The sequence below is a fragment of the Falco naumanni genome, chromosome 3, assembly GCF_017639655.2.
Source record: "Falco naumanni isolate bFalNau1 chromosome 3, bFalNau1.pat, whole genome shotgun sequence".
Taxonomy (NCBI): Eukaryota; Metazoa; Chordata; class Aves; order Falconiformes; family Falconidae; genus Falco; species Falco naumanni.
Window position 1 is genome coordinate 12,505,570 of NC_054056.1, and position 16,772 is coordinate 12,522,341.

Below are 16,772 nucleotides of genomic sequence, written 5' to 3' on the forward strand. Positions count from 1 at the left end.
AGCCGGTGCGGGCCGCCATTGTGGCCAGTTCGATCGGTATCGGGAGCGGAGAGCGGAGCTCAGCGAGCCCGGAGCAGGGAGCAGCCCCCCCACGGCCGGCCTCAGTCACCATCACACCGCGGGAGGCGGCGCAAACAGCCAGTCACCACCACCGTCCGCACCGAACAGCCGCCGCCATGAGCAGCGAGGCCGAGACCCAGCCGCCCGCCGCCCCCGTCCCCGCGGCGGCCCCCGCCGCCCCCGCCGACTCTAAGCCTAACGGCGGCACCGGGAACGGGGGCAGCGGCCTGGCCTCGGCGGCGCCTCCCGCCGGCGGGGACAAGAAGGTCATCGGTGAGGGGAGGGGGGGGTTGGGGGTCGGGCGGCCCCGCGTGTCCCCGCGTCCCGCCGCCCGCCATCGCTGAGGGGCGGCGCGCGCCTCCTCCTCCCCCTCCTCCTCCTCCTCCTCCCTCCCACCTCCTCCCGGCGCGCGCGCCCGTGGCGGCCGTTGGGCGCCCTCCTCCTCCTCCTCCTCCTCCTCCTCCTCCTCCTCCTCCCGCGCGCGCCGCCGGGCCCCGCGTGTCGGCGGGTGGGGGCGGGGCGGCTCAAAATGTCCGCCACGCGGGGCCTTTGTGTGCGCCGCCCCGCCACGTGCCGCCCTGACGCCGCCGCCTCCTCTCTGTGTGTGTGTGTGTGTCACCCCCCCGCCCCCGCCCCCCTCCCTCAGCAACGAAGGTTTTGGGAACAGTGAAATGGTTCAACGTGAGGAACGGTTACGGCTTCATCAACAGGTGAGGGGGCCCGGGGGGGTGGGGCCTGCGGGGCGCGGTGACACGGGGGGGGAGGAGGGGGGGGGGCTGTGCTTCTGTCACCCCCTGCCACCCTGCCCGGGGGGCCCCGTTTGGGGGCTTTCCTTAGGGGGTGCTGCCACGCTGCTTGGGGGACATTGCCACCCTGCTGGGGGGGCACTGCCACTCTGCTTGGGGACATTGCTGCCCTGCTTGGGGTGCCCTGCTTAGGGGACATTGCCACCCTGCTGGGGGGGCACTGGCGCCCTACTTGGGGGTCATGCTTGGGGGGCACTGCCACTCTGCTTGGGGACATTGCTGCCCTGCTTAGGGGACATTGCCACCCTGCTTGGGGGGCACGCTTGGGGGGCTCCACCACCCTGCCTGGGGGATATTGCCACCCTGCCTGGGAGGCCCTGCTTGGGGGGCACCGCCACCCTGTTTGGGGACACTGCTGCCCTGCTTGGGGACAGCTGGCGGGGCAGGCCCTACCCCTGTCCCAGTGTCTCCCACTGGGCTGGCTTTTCCCTGCGCTAATCCCAGCAGGAGCCGTGCTCGCTTAGTGACTCCTGCGATATTTCTTAATATTAAGGTAGATTTTTAATGGGGGGTTGGGTTTTGGGAGGAGGGGGTCGTTTTCAAGGGTATAAAAGGCTGGTGGCTCTTCGCATGCAGGAGATCCTTGTGTAAACCTCTGCATGGAGCTCGCTCACAGCCATGCCAGCAAAAAAATAAGGTTGGAGGGGTTGGTAGTTAAAAATGTGCTCCCATGAGGGAAACCTGAATGTTTAAGGAAATGAGCAAAATCCAGATCTGTCTTAGGCCGCAGGGCTGGGATATGAAGGGGTCTCGAGAAACAAGTGCCTAGAAGGTTCTTTTTGTGACAGTGCTTGGTTTGAAAGAAAAATTTTAACACTTACTGAGTTGTGTAAGTACTTAAAATAGGTGTGTCAGTGTAGCTATCCAGTAGTAGAGGAGTCCTGGAATTGCTCTGCGAGTTGAATCTGGAAAAATGGGAAATTGTGGTACCCACCAGCTCTGGAGGGCCTCCCCGGGGGTTATTTTGCAGAGGCCATATTCCAAAGAACTGTTCCCCTTATCCACCTAGTGCTTCGAACCCCAAGTTTTGGCTGAAAACTTGGGGGTCCATCTTTGTTGGAGCTTTTATTGGCCCTTTTGCTTAGGTTCGGTTTAAACTGCCTTTTTAAACTGTCTGTTACCTGATGACTTAGCCTGATGCATCTGCCAATCTCCTCAATCGGTTCTGCGTCTGCAACTTTAAAAACTTGACTCTGAGTCTGCCCGCTTTGCGTTCCTCAAAAAGTGTTTTAGTGTTACGTGTTCTATATGGTGCTGTAAGCTTTTACGTCTTTGGCTTTTGTAAACGTGTATAAAGTCATAGGCCACAAACTCTACCTCTAGGGAAGGGTTTTTTTCCTGTTTCCCTCAGTAGTGGAAATGCTGAGTGATGTGAGTCAAGCGAGGAAGCAACAGCAGTTAGTTAAGACATCCAAATGGCTTCCCCAGTCATTAATTTGGCAGCTGTTTAATCCCTGAGGTTGCCATTTTTAATGAGAAACCCAGCGTGATCTCGTGTTATCAAGAGATTAGAGCGGCAGCATGGGAACTCAACTGGAGGACATTTCCTCAACTCTGGAATCTCTCTGGTTTGCTGCAAGGGAAACTTCACGGCAGCTCCTGCCCTTGCCTGTCTTTGCTTCGGCTGGGTCAGCTTGCAGCTAACGTGAACTTTGGAAGTAAAATGTTACCTTTGGTGTAGGTGCACGTTGGCTTCGAGTGCTTCCTGCGTTCCTTTTAACCGTCAAAGCGCGCTCCTGTTGTGAAATGCCGGTTTGAATTCTGAGCATCTGTCAATTGTTTCTCACAGTTGTCAAAATAATAAATAGACCTGCAGGCCAGGGGCTTGGTCCTCTTACCATAATTGGAGCTGCACGTTGATATCTGGATTTGTATTCAGTGCTCTGCTGGACTGGTTGTGTTTTCTTAATCTGTCTGCTTGTCCAATTTTATTTTTTTTTTCCCCCCACTTTCATGGATTAAGAATGTTGGAAGCGGAGTCATTTAGGGCAAAGATAAGCTGAATGGCTTGTTGGGCCTTCAGAATGGGAGTTTCTCTGGTACCATTTCAAGTTTTATTTTGAAAAAGCGATCGCTATTACTATGACACTATCTAGATGTGCTCGCTGGAAAACAGCGTCGGGAATCGTGTGCTGTGTGGCACTGGGCTTTAAAATTGGACAGTCGGGAATCGTGTGCTGTGTGGCACTGGGCTTTAAAATTGGACAGTCTATTTTTTTTAACTGACTGTTTATACACCTAGAGCTGGGTCTGTGGAACAGTGTCATTTGTTGATCTAAACCTCCAGTGTCTTCTTGAATAGAAACTTTTCAAAAGGACTTCAGATGTCTGGTCTGGTTGCCCAAAACCTAAGCGAGAACGAGAGCATCCGCGCTTGCAGAGCACAGATGATGAGCGCTTCCTACCACCTTTTTTCGGTTGAGAGTGGAGGAAGGTGTTAAGCATTTTTACTGAAAGCCTGTTAGTGGGATCTTCTGAAGGTTTTCAGCTTTTGGAGCATCTGGCAAGAGACCTTGCATGGTGAAGAAGAAAATATTTAGGCTCAGGCTTTGTGAGGGCTGCTGGATGCTGCATCGTGGCACCTCAGAAGTGAGCTGCCTTGTGGTGATCGGGCTGGCTCTGCTTTTTCCAGTAACCTTTGAGGTTTGTAGGCATCAGTTCCATGATTAAGCATGGGGACTTTTTTTTTTCTAGTGCTGTCTGATGGAGTAACTATAGCTGGGCTTGAGTTTTTGGAAGAGTCTTATCTGTCATCCTCATGTTTTCAAGCCAGTGGTGAGGAACACTTGGCTTTATCTTTTTTTAAAAAAAAAAATAATAATTCTTAATTCTGTTACCCGTACCTGTAAGCTCTCCAGTTCTGAGCACATTTTCACGCAAGCTTGCTTTGTAATGTCTTTAACCAGTCATTCTAGGAAATTAAAGCCACTTTGCTATTGAGTCAAACCAATGAAAATCATCCCGTGGTGAGGTTCAGTTGGTGCAACGCGAGCTGGGATTTACCGCCGTAAGTTTGTCATGAGCGGTGGAAACGGCATGTGCAGCGCTCAGACCTGCGCAGAGGCTGTTTCTGCTGTACCTCTTAATTGCAGAAGAGAAACTTTTCTGATTGAAGTTGGTACTGTAGGGGGGTTGTCTGGCCTCAGCGTGTTAATCGCGTATCGTGATAGCGCTGAAGGATGCTCTTGGATCTTCGTAGGTGCGGGCTTGAGCTGCTCTTTTCTTGTGAGGTGAGAAACCCAAGCTTTTCCCTCTCTGTGCTCACAAACGCAGCTTGACTAACCCTGTTTGCCTTCAGTGGTCAGCTGGTGGTGTTGCCTTCTTAAACCAAGGAAATGTTGAGGCGGAGAGGATATAACTCTGGAGAGATCACCCAAGGATGGTGGTGTCACAGCCTGTTCCAAAGGTTGCGGCGGCCCATGCCCACGCAGAGCACTGCCAGGAGTGACTGTCAGGTTGCTGTCGGGTGTTCTCTCCCCTGCGAACATCTCCATCGATGGGATGTGACGGGTAGAGGGGTGTGCAGGAGGGAGGAGGAATGCCTTCAGCTGCAACTTGCTGCGCTTCAGCCTGCGCTCTGAACCTACCTGGCCATCTCCTTACTCCAGGCAGTAAACTAGTAGAGGGACTAGCTGAGAGCAGGTTGAGGAGCAAGGCTGATGCAGAAAGCTAGTTGTCTCGACAGATCTGTGTTTTGTTCCCACCCCAGACAATTGAATTTTTAACTTGACTGTGCATTTCGTGCATGGATTTCAATGTCCTGTTGTCTTGCAGGAATGACACCAAGGAAGATGTGTTTGTCCATCAGGTAAGATTTCCTTGGAACTAAAACGTGTTACCTCGCTGAAACTTGCTATGCATGACCTGTGTAAGTAGGGCTGAGGTGGTGAGGGAGCCTCACCTTTTCCAAAAACCATTACTTCAACACAAACAACTGTTTCTCACTATTGGATGGCATGTAGAGCCAGCTTGCGGCTGGGGGTTTTGCACATCCATCGTGAGGACACGAGATCTGTGGGGTTGAGCGGGCTGACACACTATAGTGATGAAAATTGCGCTGTCTGCAAGTGTGCTCTGTTGGCTTGGGGATAACTCTTTGAAGTCCAGTTAAATTGCCTTGTGGATCCATATAGTTGTTAAATAAGCATATGGAAATAAAGTTAAATGAAAAGCTTGCAGCAGGGAGAGAAATTAATTGGGCTGTAATAGGGATGAAGTGCCAGTGAAGGTGGTTGTTTGTTTTTTTTTTTTTAGGCAGAACTTTGGTAGATTTTATTGCTCCAGGCTTTCAGCGAAAGCCTGCAAACATTTTAATAGGTATATTTTCCGTTTAACAGATATGTACACTCAGATACAATGTCTGGTGAGCATGTAATCCTCTGGAAACTAGACCAGGGTGAGACTGCACACTGCACTTGCAGCTTATTTCATGGAGCAGGTTGGCTTTAGTTTAGTCTCTTGTCGGACTTACAAGGCTGTGATCAGCAGTGTGATTTTTTTTTTTTTTTTTCCTTTCTGTCTTAGGATTTCTTGTGCAGCAGCCCACAGAGTTCTTAGCAGGGCATGGTTTCCTTCTGGCATTTAGGAGCGTGTGGCTTGTTGGTTTGTTTTGAGTTAGGGGTACACTACTGATGTTGCAAACGCAGAGGGAGGGAGGAGTAACCCCTGGGAAGTATCCTGACTCCGGTTTAATTTGTCAGCTCTCGGCTTCTTGCTTGTGCTGTACCTAAATTACCTGCTATTAAAATGTAGAGGCATTTGTTTAGCAAAGGTTATTCTGTAATGGGCAGTGGAGGAAGGCCAAGTGACTCCACCATGTTCCTGTGTGCTGAGGCAGGAATACATACCCTGAAGGAAAGCTTTCAGGCTTTATTACTTGATTTGCAAGTAGGGTAACCCCTAAGTGACCTTGACCTACACGTCAGTTTTCAGGACTTGTCCTGTAACTACCGTCAGTGGTTGTAAAAGCAAGTTTGGCAGTGATTTGTTTCAAGTAATGATTTTCATAGCAAAACAGTTTCAGGGGTCTCATCTGGAAGAAATGGGCATGTTTTAGGAGTTACAGCTGTATACTTTTTCCCCATCCCCATTATCAAGCTTGGGTCTCATGCAGAGCTGTTGTAATAAAGCTTCCTCTCTTTCCCTAAAATCACTGCTCTATAGGCTGAGGCTTGTGGGCATGTTTTCCCATAGATTTTGCTCCGTTTAGGGGAAAAAAAATCCAGTCAGATTCTGTTGCTGGTATTTTTTTGTAAAGTTGTTACACTTGTATTACTGTTCAGTTAAAGCCTTTGATAAGCATAACGTGGCAGAGAGCAGTGCATATTGAGTGTTAACTCATCTGTCAAAAATTTAATCCGCTGCTGAACAGCACAGAAAATTCAGTGTTTTCTAGTAATGTCGTTTAACATGCAGATACCGATACAAAGGCTTGTCTGGTGCTGACACCTTGGAAGGGCTAATCCTTGGTGTATAATACGCAGCTAGAGTAGATTTGTGATTGACTGGTAAATGCTGCGACTGGAGTGATGGTATTGGAAGCCTGAGAGAAAGAAATCTCTTGGTTTCTGGCTGTCGATGTGTTTATGTAGCTTGGGACACGTAGGCTGTTGCGGTGGTGTGGGAAATGGTAGAGGGCTGAAGTCTGTGGATGGGATTGGAAAGGCTTACACGTTGGTGTATGTGCTTCAGAGGGATGAATAAATACTACGGGGGTGTTAAATGCAGAACTCTGGTTAGGAATACTCTGGCCAGCTTGTATTGTGGGGTGCTTCTTGTTTGTTTGTTTTCAGACTGCTTTTTCAGCTCGCAGACAGTGTGTTGACAGATGTTTCCAGTCAGTGGTAAAGCTGTTGTACGTTTCAAATAGGCCATAACTATAGTAATACAGGTAGATTTTCTGGCTTCCTGGATTTTCACGGTGGCTTAATTGCTTTTTCAGGAGTACAGGTCTTTCTCCTAAGATATTAAATACTCAAGTTTCTTAATTTAAAAAAAAAAAGTCTTTAGATGTGCTAAGTAGTGTTCTCATGCTGTGCCTGTAAAAGTAATCGTGCGATGTTATGTTCTCAGACTGCCATAAAGAAGAATAACCCCAGGAAGTACCTCCGCAGCGTAGGAGATGGAGAGACCGTGGAGTTTGATGTGGTTGAGGGAGAAAAGGTAAACACATCTCTCGGGGGTTGGAGTGTGCATGGAAAAATCGGTCTGCAGGCTGTGGTGTGGTACCTGTGGTTTGAGTCGATGCCTGATGCCATCCAAGGAGACGGAATGTTTTTTCATGGCTTTACAAGGTGGATGTCAATCGTTGCTCGGTACTAAATTCTGTTATGCTCTAAGTGGTAACGATGCTGACTGTTTATCTCACGCTGTCCCCGCTCTTTAGGGTGCGGAGGCAGCTAATGTTACAGGTCCCGGTGGAGTTCCAGTGCAAGGCAGTAAATACGCAGCAGACCGTAACCATTACAGACGATATCCACGTCGTAGGGGTCCTCCACGCAACTACCAGCAAAACTACCAGAACAGTGAGAGTGGGGAAAAGAACGAAGGAGCAGAGAACATACCAGAAGGTCAAGCCCAGCAACGCCGTCCCTATCGCAGGCGGCGGTACCCACCTTACTATATGCGTAGGCCCTACGGGCGTCGACCACAATATTCCAACCCTCCCGTGCAGGGAGAGATAGTGGAGGTAACGTAACGGCCGCTTGAAGCATGACACTCAAACTGGCTCGATTGCTTTGGAGCAGGGTGGTGGGACGGGACGCAGGGTTTTGCCACCTTTCCTGGAGACTGGGGGGTGTTCTTGGCAAGATTTGGCAGGAAGATGAACCCTGTAGCAGGTGTGGATAGGCTGAAGGTGGTGATGTCACAGCTTTTAAAAGCCAGAGTGTTGTAATTTGCATTAACTTCTATAGGATTGCATGGAAGAAACAGAAACTCTGCACGGGGCGTACTCTTCCACCCTGGGATGCTTTGTACGCCTTCGAGCAAACCCGACAGCCCCCTTAGAGCTGTCCCCCTCACCGCTTGGCCAGCTGTGGCGTTCCCGTGCTTTTTCCTGCATCTAAAATGGTTTGTTGCCTGATGTCTTCCAGGGTGCTGACAACCAGAGTGCAGGAGACCAAGGCAGACCAGTCAGGCAGAACATGTATCGAGGTTATAGACCCCGATTTCGCAGGTATGCGGCAGATCGACTTTTTTTGGTTTAACCTTGCCTTCTGGCAACAGAGACAGAACATGGCGATGGTCAGATGCTGCACTGTTAAAGCCTAGCTTGACTTTCAGGGGTCCTCCTCGTCAAAGACAGCCTAGAGAGGATGGGAACGAAGAAGATAAGGAGAACCAAGGGGATGAGACCCAAAGTCAGCAGCCACCTCAACGTCGGTACCGTCGTAACTTCAACTACAGACGCAGACGCCCAGAGAACCCTAAACCACAAGATGGCAAAGAGACGAAGACAGCCGAACCACCAGCTGAGAACACGTCCGCTCCCGAGGCCGAGCAGGGCGGGGCTGAGTAAATACCGGCTTACCATCTCTACCATCATCCGGGTGCGTGTCCAGACCTCCTCGCTGACCCATCTTTTTATCCATCTGCTGGGTTGGGTCCATCTGCTGACCCTTCTTTTTATTTTCGATGCTTTCCTTTAATTTCTCTGAAGTGTCCGAGCTTCCATCCCTCGGTCCCCAAGGGGAAGTGAATGGCATTTAGACCTCTAGGCACTAATGTCTGGAAAGTTGACACAAGATTTGCAAGAACGTGTCAGTAGCGGCTTTTTATCTAAAGAAAAAAGTGCTGGAAAAACTAGTGGGAGACAGGCTTTTTTTTAAGGGGCATCCAGGGTGGTGGTGGTTGAAGTTCCGAGGTGCTGGTGTGGCTTGCTGCTTGGGAGGATTGCCTAAATGTTGATGCTAAAACTAGTTCTGTTGCAAGGTGGGCTGGCCCTGATTTGGTGCTGTCTTCCAATGGACAGTGGCTATTTTGAAAGTATTTTCATTTCTAGGACTGTTTGTACTTGTTCTGCTTTTTTTCTGGCGCCTGCCTTTTCTGTCCTTCCCCTCTCTGTATTTCCTCTCGCCAGCGTTCATATCCCATCCCTATTGTCTCGCTGGTCGCTCGTCGCCAGGAGGGCAGGCAAACGGAAAGAGGCGTTGGGTCCTGGTGGGAGCGACGGTGCAGGGTCACATGAAGGGGATGAGCAGGGAATGCAGGGGCTGGACATGGGGAGTAGCTTGGTGCCACTGGCAGCCGCAGACCTCTCCCAGCTCCGAGAGCTCCAGGGCTCGCAGGCTGCTGGATCCAGTGGGATTCCTCAATGGCTCTTCAAGCCTTGCTGCGGTGTTTTCTGTGCACGTGATGGGAACCTTTGTTTTCTCCTGGTGTTCATTGTAATGATTAACACCTGCCGGATGAATTCTTAATATCATGGGCTTCAAAAAACACCAGGATGAAGTTTTAGTTGCTCTTCTGTCTCTTGGTAGTAGGGGAGAATATAAATTGTGGTTTCTGCGGTCTGGGCAGCAGCTTACTGAAGCCATGCTGCCTGTTAGGCACAGTTAGAAATCTGCTCTTAAGCCACCTTCTGAAGGTCTGGAGTTGCCCTCGTGCCTGCCTTCCCGGGGGTTGTCTGGGGTTCTCCAGCCTGGTTTTCCAGGCCTGGTCCCCTGGCACTGAGCCGGCTGTGTCAGCAGAGCCCAACGTCAGCAGCTCACCCCAGGAGGCCGGGGAGAGGTGGAAGTGGGATCCCTTTGGGTTTAAACTTCATCATCTCTTCTCTTTCTGGAGTCCTTTGTGTGGAAGATGGCTGTTCTGGCCACTGAAAGTGGGCTGATGTTAAAGAGCTGTATTTGGTGAGGTTCTGTGTGTGCAGGAAAGGTGGCTTAGCCAGAGTTTGTGAATTGCAGGTGAGGCTCGCCAGGCAAAATGTCTGCGTAACCCCCTGACACCTGTCTGATCATCCTTTTTTTTTTTTCTTCCTCTTTTTCAGTTTAGTCATCAAAGAAAAGACTTAAGAAATGAAGAAGAAAAGAAAATGAAATTCCAGCAATAAGAAATGAACAAAAGAATTGGAACTGAAGACCTTAAGTGCTTGCTTTTTGCTGTTGACCAGATTACTAGAACTATCTGCATTATCTATGCAGCATGGGGTTTTTATTATTTTTACCTAAAGAAGTCTCCTTTTGGAAACGATAAACACGTTTTTTAAAAGCCTGTTTTTTCTCAATATACCTTTAAAGGTTTTTAAATTGTTTCATATCTGGTCAAGTTGAGATTTTTAAGAACCTCATTTTTAATTTGTATGAAATATACACCTGATTTTTTCAAGTCAAACTGCAAGCATCTGTTAATAAAGGTCTTAAAGAATTACCTTGTGTGCTTGGTTGTTTTAAACCCACTTTTGTGTGAAAGGGTTTAAGTTTTCATAAAAAAGTTTTGGGGGGGGAAAAACCTGCTTTATTTCTTAAGTGTGCAGGCAGGTTGGAGTAAAAGGAAAAAAAAAATCGAAGTTAAAAAAATAATTAAAAATCAATTGAGTCCTTACTGCAACTGGGTGGCACGGCTTGGAGGGGAGGTGCTTGGTGCATGTTTCCAAGAGCTGTTTGCTGGGGTAGTCTCAAAACTGAGGTGGTGTGAAATACTTAAAAAGAAGAAAAAAACCCCAAACGCTGAAACTCATTTTGAGCTGTGCAGAGCCCTGCTGCTCTGGGATCTTAGAGCGTGGATGTAACGAGTTGCTGGTGTGTGGGAAGAGGGATTGAGGGGAAAACTAGGGGAAAAGGTGAGTTCCCGGCCGGGTTTGGCATCCAGAGCCTCCCACAGCTGCCCCCAAGCTGCCTTGTTGTGACACCAAGCCTTTCCAGGGGGTGACACGCTCCTTGTACCCCTGCTGTCACGCTGGGGGTGACAGAGCACAGGAGCATGCTCGGTCTGGGGTCCTGGTGGTGGGAGGTGGAGCTTTCTCCTGTTTGCTGCGTGCAAACCAGTTAGAAATCACCAGTAACGCATACGATGGAGAGCACCCAGTGGTTGAGGTGTGGTTGATGGCAGCTTTTGCGAGCTTTTGCATGCACTAAGGTGCTCAGTGCTTGTATGGTGTGAGGGTTTGCTCTTTTGAATCGCTTTCCTGTGCGCTCAAGTGCCAGCTGGTAGCAGCCCTGGGCTTTAGGCTTTGCTCTCTACCTCGTAGCACGCTGCTGGCTGCCCAGCCTTTGGACCGCGGCTGCCTGCTGGTTACCAGCAAGCTGTCGGTCACGCTCTGTTTCTGTCGTGCACCGTTAGTGATCGCATTTCTTCCTTCCTCAGGTCCCCGTGGCGTTGCTTTAACCTCTGCTAATAACGCGACGGACTCGTTCCGGTGCTGCAGGATGCAGCAGCTGGCCGCTGGCGGTTCTGCCTTAGCAGGTGAAGTGAGGAGCTGTAAGAAAGCAACAGCTTTGCTGCTTTTCAGCTTTAGGTGAGATTGGGAATTCTCTCCCTGCCTTCCCTGGGGGCTTGGGAGGACCCTTGGCAGCTCTCCTGGTTTGGGGGCGTAGGTGTTTTGCAGCCTGCTTAGGCTACAGAAGCGGTACTGCGTGTCTTTTCTGCACCTTTCCCTCGTGGGGGCTGTTTGGGGCCCTGCAGCAGCATCTGCTTGGGACACGGGGGGGCTTGGTTTGCTGCTTTCTGGGGTGCAGAGCCTGTGTCGGGCAGCTCTCTGCCCAGCTCCCTGCGCTGCGCTGCTGTCTGTGTGCGAACTGTTGGAGAAATAAGGGAATAAGGACAAAACCAGCAATTGGAGGTGGAGGGGGGGGGGTGTGTTGTTGGTGGGTTTGGATTCTGGTTTGTTTTCATCACGGTTTGCAAGCAAAGGATGGTAATTCGCTTGGAAAACAAGGATTCCCTTTTTGCATGGACTCAAAAATCCAGCGTTGCAAGTAGAGCACGGTGGGTAGGCTTCAAACTGACTCCCCTCCTTGTGCCTGACGTGCAGCGGTAGCGATCCTCCAGCAGCCACCCCACGGCGGCATTCGTTAATGCTGCGGGCTGCTCGCTTTACCCGCTTTTTAAAAGCAAACCTTTTGCTGCCAAGTTTTTGAGCGCAGGGGTGGTTTCGTGCACGAGGGATCGGGGCCACCAGCCACGTGGAGTCAGTGTTGCTCCGTGCAGAAAAGGCTTTCCACTCAAGTCCTTCAAAGCCACATCATAAGAGCTCTTTGCTCAACGGCTTCCCCAGGGGATTTGGAGGCGATCTTTTCTTAAAGCAACACTTTTCTGGGGTTTATTTTCATCAAACCTGGCTGAAAGTGGGGTGGGGGGTGGGGGAAAACCTGTTCTCTGGGTGGCTTCTGCAGCATCCTTACTTTTTTGCAGCCCCTGGTGCTGCAGCTGGCATGAACCCTGCAGTCAGAGCCTTAAAGCGATTGCAGAGCTGTCCCAGTATAGGTGATGGTGCTTTAATGGGGTCTGACTGGAGCGGGGGAGCATCCCACAGCAGGACAGGGCACGGGAGGTGTTGATGCCCATCACACGCGAGAGTCCACAGCATACATCTTGCTGGTGGCCGTGCGGCCCTGGGGCTGGGGAGCTCTCTGCGGTTGCTGGTGCCTGCTGGGGTCTGCCAGGAGAGAATGGGGGGGGTTGTATCATGGCCACCAGTGGGGGAGGGTGACTCAGGGGGGGTGCTGCAGTGTGGGGACACGGCAGGAGAGATGAAGCTGCACAGCCAGCTCTGGAGGGGCAGCTTCCACCCAGTGGGACCAGGCGTCAGGAGTGGAGGTGGTGTCTGGTGAGGCATCGCCTGTCCCATGTCCCTGCTGGTGGGACCAGATTCTCACCAGCACATCCCTGTGGCCACCCACTCAGGTTTGGGCTGGTCACAGTGACACAGCTGCAGCACGGCCACCACTTTGGGTAGATGCCAACATACCAGGACCTCAAGGTCCCAGGCATGTGGCTGGGACATTTCTGCACCCCCCCTCCATCCCCTCACGAGGCTTTGGGGATCCTCCCGCAGCCCAATCCTGCCTGGCGTGACCCAGCCCCCCCCAGGGGCCATGGAGATCCCTTTGGACCCTGTGAGAAGTGTCTGCAACCCTCTGAGCTGGTCCTTCCCCCCACGTATGTCCCTGCAGGGCAGCAATCGGGCTGTGGGGGGCCAGGGCGGACTGACCTGTGCAGGAGCAGAGGCAGCAGGTCAGCAGGACAGATGCCACCAAGCAGCCCGTCGAGCCGGCCATCCCCAGCCAGCACGACCACCCAAAGTCATAATGGACCCCCAGGAATATATTGTGCGACACCAGCGTGGCCCTTTCCACGTAGACGTCCACCGCGTACCACACGGAGCCCACGAGACCCAGGATGCCTAGGAGAAACGGGGCTGGTTAAGAAAGAACTCTGCAACCCCCCAGGACCCCTCTGAGAGGGTGCCTCGAGCTCCTGGCACCCTCCCAGCTCCCCATGGGACCCTCGAGCGCTCCCAGCCACGCACTGCCAACACCAAGGGTGACACCAGCCCCATAGCGCATCTTCAGCTTGACACGAGGATTTTCCTTGAGGAACTTGACACAATCAAGCCCGAGGAGCAAGGAAGCCAAAGCCAGGCCAGCCAGGAGATCCGCTGCGATCAGCAGGGTCCGCGTCACCACGATCTTCACTGGGCAGGGAAGGAAAGGAAAAAAAAAAAAAAAAAACCAGAAGAAGGGACTGAGGAATGGTCAGAGGAACTGCTCTCCCCGCTCCGGATTGCTGCCTGTGTCCCTGCTAGAGTCACCCAGCTCACCAGTGGCCGTGTCCATAGGAGATACCGACACTGGGACCCACCACCTGCCCTGGGCAAAGTGCTCCCCAGAAACCTTGCAACAGGACTTAACGAGCTCGTTAATAGCTCAGCTCAAGAAACCAGACATTTAAGGTGCACCAGTCAGCACCCAGGGTGTCATCACCTACTCAAGACCTTCTTGCACAGCTTTGGACAGAAGATGCTGCTGTCCAGACTGCCTGGTTTTCCTCCCAGTTGTGTAACTGGTGTTTTGACATGCAAATGTCTTTTTTTTTTCTAAAAAATAGTGGGGAAAAATGTGGAGCTGGCATGAGGCACGTCACCAGCTGTGATGTCACCAGTGCAGCGCGACTTCTCCCTGCAGAGCTTTTCAGCACAGCAGCCCCGCTTGGTCCGTGCGGACTTCTTGTTCCCTTCTCCACCGCCCCAATCTGTGTTGTCCCCTGTCACCACCCGTGGTATGGAGAAGTCTCCACACCATGACACAACCGTCCAGGAGCTGAGGACACAAGTCCCTGGCTGGTGGGGGTGGTCCTCAGCCCTGCGTGCAACGTCAGCGGGGCTGCAAATCCCACCGTGCGGTGGGGGATAGGAGCGGCGCCTGGGCTCTACGTGCCACAACACCTTTGTTGGGAGGTGGCACAGCTTCTCTTCCGCTTGGTGACCCCGTGGCAGGTCTGGCTGGACCATGGGTGGCTGTCCAGGCTGTGCTGGTGGGGCAGGAGAGCCAGGCAAGCCCCGGCCCTGCGTTGCTACCTGATGAAGGGCAGCCCCTTGCAAGAGGCACGTCTTCTTGGAAAGGGAAGAGGGAGAACTCTTCGCTGTGAACTTCAAAAATGCCTTCAGGCCATGCCAGCTTACCTGGATGGTCAGCCAGAATGGAGTCATACTGGTCACAGGTTCTCACCCCGTCCTGCATGTTGGTGACACACTCCCTCCAAAGCCCCCGGCATTTGTGACTTACCTGGAAGCAGGAGAAAGATGCTCAAGCAAAAAGCACCAAAAAGCCCCCCAGCTCCCCCCAGAGATAGCCCACCACCACTGGACGTGTCCTGGTGACTGCCTACCCATACCTTGCTCTCTGTCTCCTCCTCTTGCTCCAGCATTTCTCTCTCTCTCTAATCCTCTAACCCTCCAACTGATGCAGAAAGCAGCAGGTTTGTCCCACCACACCCCCTTTCCAAGCCTGGGGAGACACGGTGGGACCCCCTGGATGGCGAGGCACCCAGCTTGCTCCCGGCTGCTAACCTGGGAGCTGGCTGCCCTGCTCACCTCCAGGCTGTCGTCAGCGTTCACCATCCAGCAGTCGGTGCAGGTGGCGAGGAGCAGGAAAAGGCTTGAGAGAAGAACGAGACCGAACGCCGTCAGCTGCAAAGCTGCGCTCATGGGGTTACCTGCGAGGGCGCCGAGATGTCCATCACCTCTGCTCTGGCTGCTTCCCAGCTGCCTGAGCCACCAAAGTGCCACCTAGGCTGGGGCGTCACCTGGATCCCTAAGAGGCATCTGGACCTCATCTCGTGGTCCTCAGCGCTGCCAAAATGCTCCAATGGAGCTGGAGAGCCAGCTTTGCACGTACACAGGGACACATCGCTTCTGCAGTAGAGCTGTACCCCCACGGGGCGGCTCTCTAGATGTTCCCTCATCCCAAGACACCCCCTGGTATTGCCCACCGGTACTACTTGTCCTTTGGGAATCGAGCTGCTGGAAACTGCTGTCGAACGACTCTTGTTGCGTAAACTTGTGACCTCAGCATGTGGCTCCTGATACCCCACGGTTTCCTTGATGCCTCCATCCCTGCAGCCATGTGATTCAGCGGGAAGATCACCTGCCTTTGCATGCCTTTTCCCCCCCCCCCAAGATAAGCAATGAAGTGTTGAAACACCCAGGTTGGAGCAGAATCAAGTGTCCCATGGAGGTGTCCCTATCACAAGTGGCCAGCCCAAGGAAAGCATCTCCCACCACGGAGGTGGGTGAGGGCTGCTGGGTGCCCCCAAGTGCTGCCAAGGCTTCCTGAAGACCAGAAGGGATGGGACCATCTGTTTTCCATCCTTGCCAGAGATGGAGGGACATTAGGAGGGGAGCTGTGCCCAAGGTGTGGAGCAGAGGACATCGTCTCTCTGAAGCCTGGACACAAATCCTCCTTTGCTGTATTTTGCAACCCAAGATGCTAAATATTTCAGCGCCTGAAGCTGCAGCCCTTTGGGCAAAGGGGTTCCCGTGAGTTAATGGCTTAATTGATGAGACTGGGTAGCTCTCTGAGCTGCATGGGTTAATTATCATACGGTGATGACTCTTCACCATCACTGGCTTTGACCTCCAGCCAGGTGCTGCCAACCCTGGCGCGGCACAGGCTTCCCCATGGGGCAGGGGTGGGAGAGAGGGTCGTGGTCCCCATACCTGGGGTGCAACATCTCCCACCACATCCCACCTGGCACGTCACTGGGAGCAGAGGGACCGCTCACCCCATCTCTGTGAGCATGTCCATCAGTTTCACCCAGAGAGTGTATCTCTGTAATTAACAGGCAGCCTCTCAGACCCCAATTTACAATATTTTTTTTTAATTTCCCAGGCTCTCTTCTGAACTAACTCCCCGTAACCTGATTTTTTTTCCACTAGACCCTGGCTGTTTTGGAGCCTTTGAAGAAAATCTGCTCAGCCATCGGAGTTATACCAGCAAAAGAAATAAAGAAAAGAAAAGAAATCGTGTTAGCAATAAAAAGGGGCTGGTGGGGGTAAGTGTTACCTTCACCGCAGGCTCATCCTTGCCGGGGTGGGACGATGGCTGGGGATGTGGGTCTTGAAGACTTTGAAGTACCGATGGGGTTCGATCCTGACCCACCTGATGGAATGAGGGAAATGCAATGCCTGCCCAAGCCTGTGCTGGGTTATTTAACCGTTTTCTGAGGTCCAAGGCACGTCAGATGGACTTTGGGCTCCAAGGCGTGATGGGCATCCCTGCGGTTAGAATGGTAATAGGTTGGGAAGGGAGCCTCCTCCAAAAATACCACGTGGGGAACCTGTGGGAGCCTGCTGGGAACACTCCCCAGGTGGGGGACTTTGTGTCCCAGGCAAATATCCCCCGTTCTTTAATTAGACCTTTTAATTACTGCCTAGGGGTGAGTGGCCTGAGACATGTTGGGTCCCTGGGA

General features: G+C 52.2%; 1 protein-coding gene and 1 long non-coding RNA gene across 3 annotated transcripts; both read left to right on the forward strand.

The window, feature by feature from the left end:
- Positions 1-8,422, forward strand: YBX1 (Y-box binding protein 1). 2 transcript variants are annotated; one of them, XM_040586336.1, is made up of 7 exons: positions 1-333; positions 707-770; positions 4,641-4,674; positions 6,939-7,028; positions 7,252-7,554; positions 7,961-8,043; positions 8,139-8,422. In XM_040586336.1, exons 1-7 carry the CDS (start codon positions 177-179, stop codon positions 8,383-8,385), a joined length of 978 nt encoding a protein of 325 aa, XP_040442270.1. In that variant the 5' UTR covers positions 1-176; the 3' UTR covers positions 8,386-8,422. The 2 variants fall into 2 exon arrangements, with proteins under 2 accessions (XP_040442270.1, XP_040442271.1); XM_040586337.1 differs by having other exon boundaries at positions 8,151-8,422.
- LOC121084631 lies at positions 805-3,668 on the forward strand. The gene is made up of 2 exons (XR_005826823.1): positions 805-2,983; positions 3,030-3,668. It is a non-coding gene; the product is annotated as an uncharacterized LOC121084631 (long non-coding RNA).
- Positions 8,423-16,772: the final 8,350 nt, after the last annotated feature.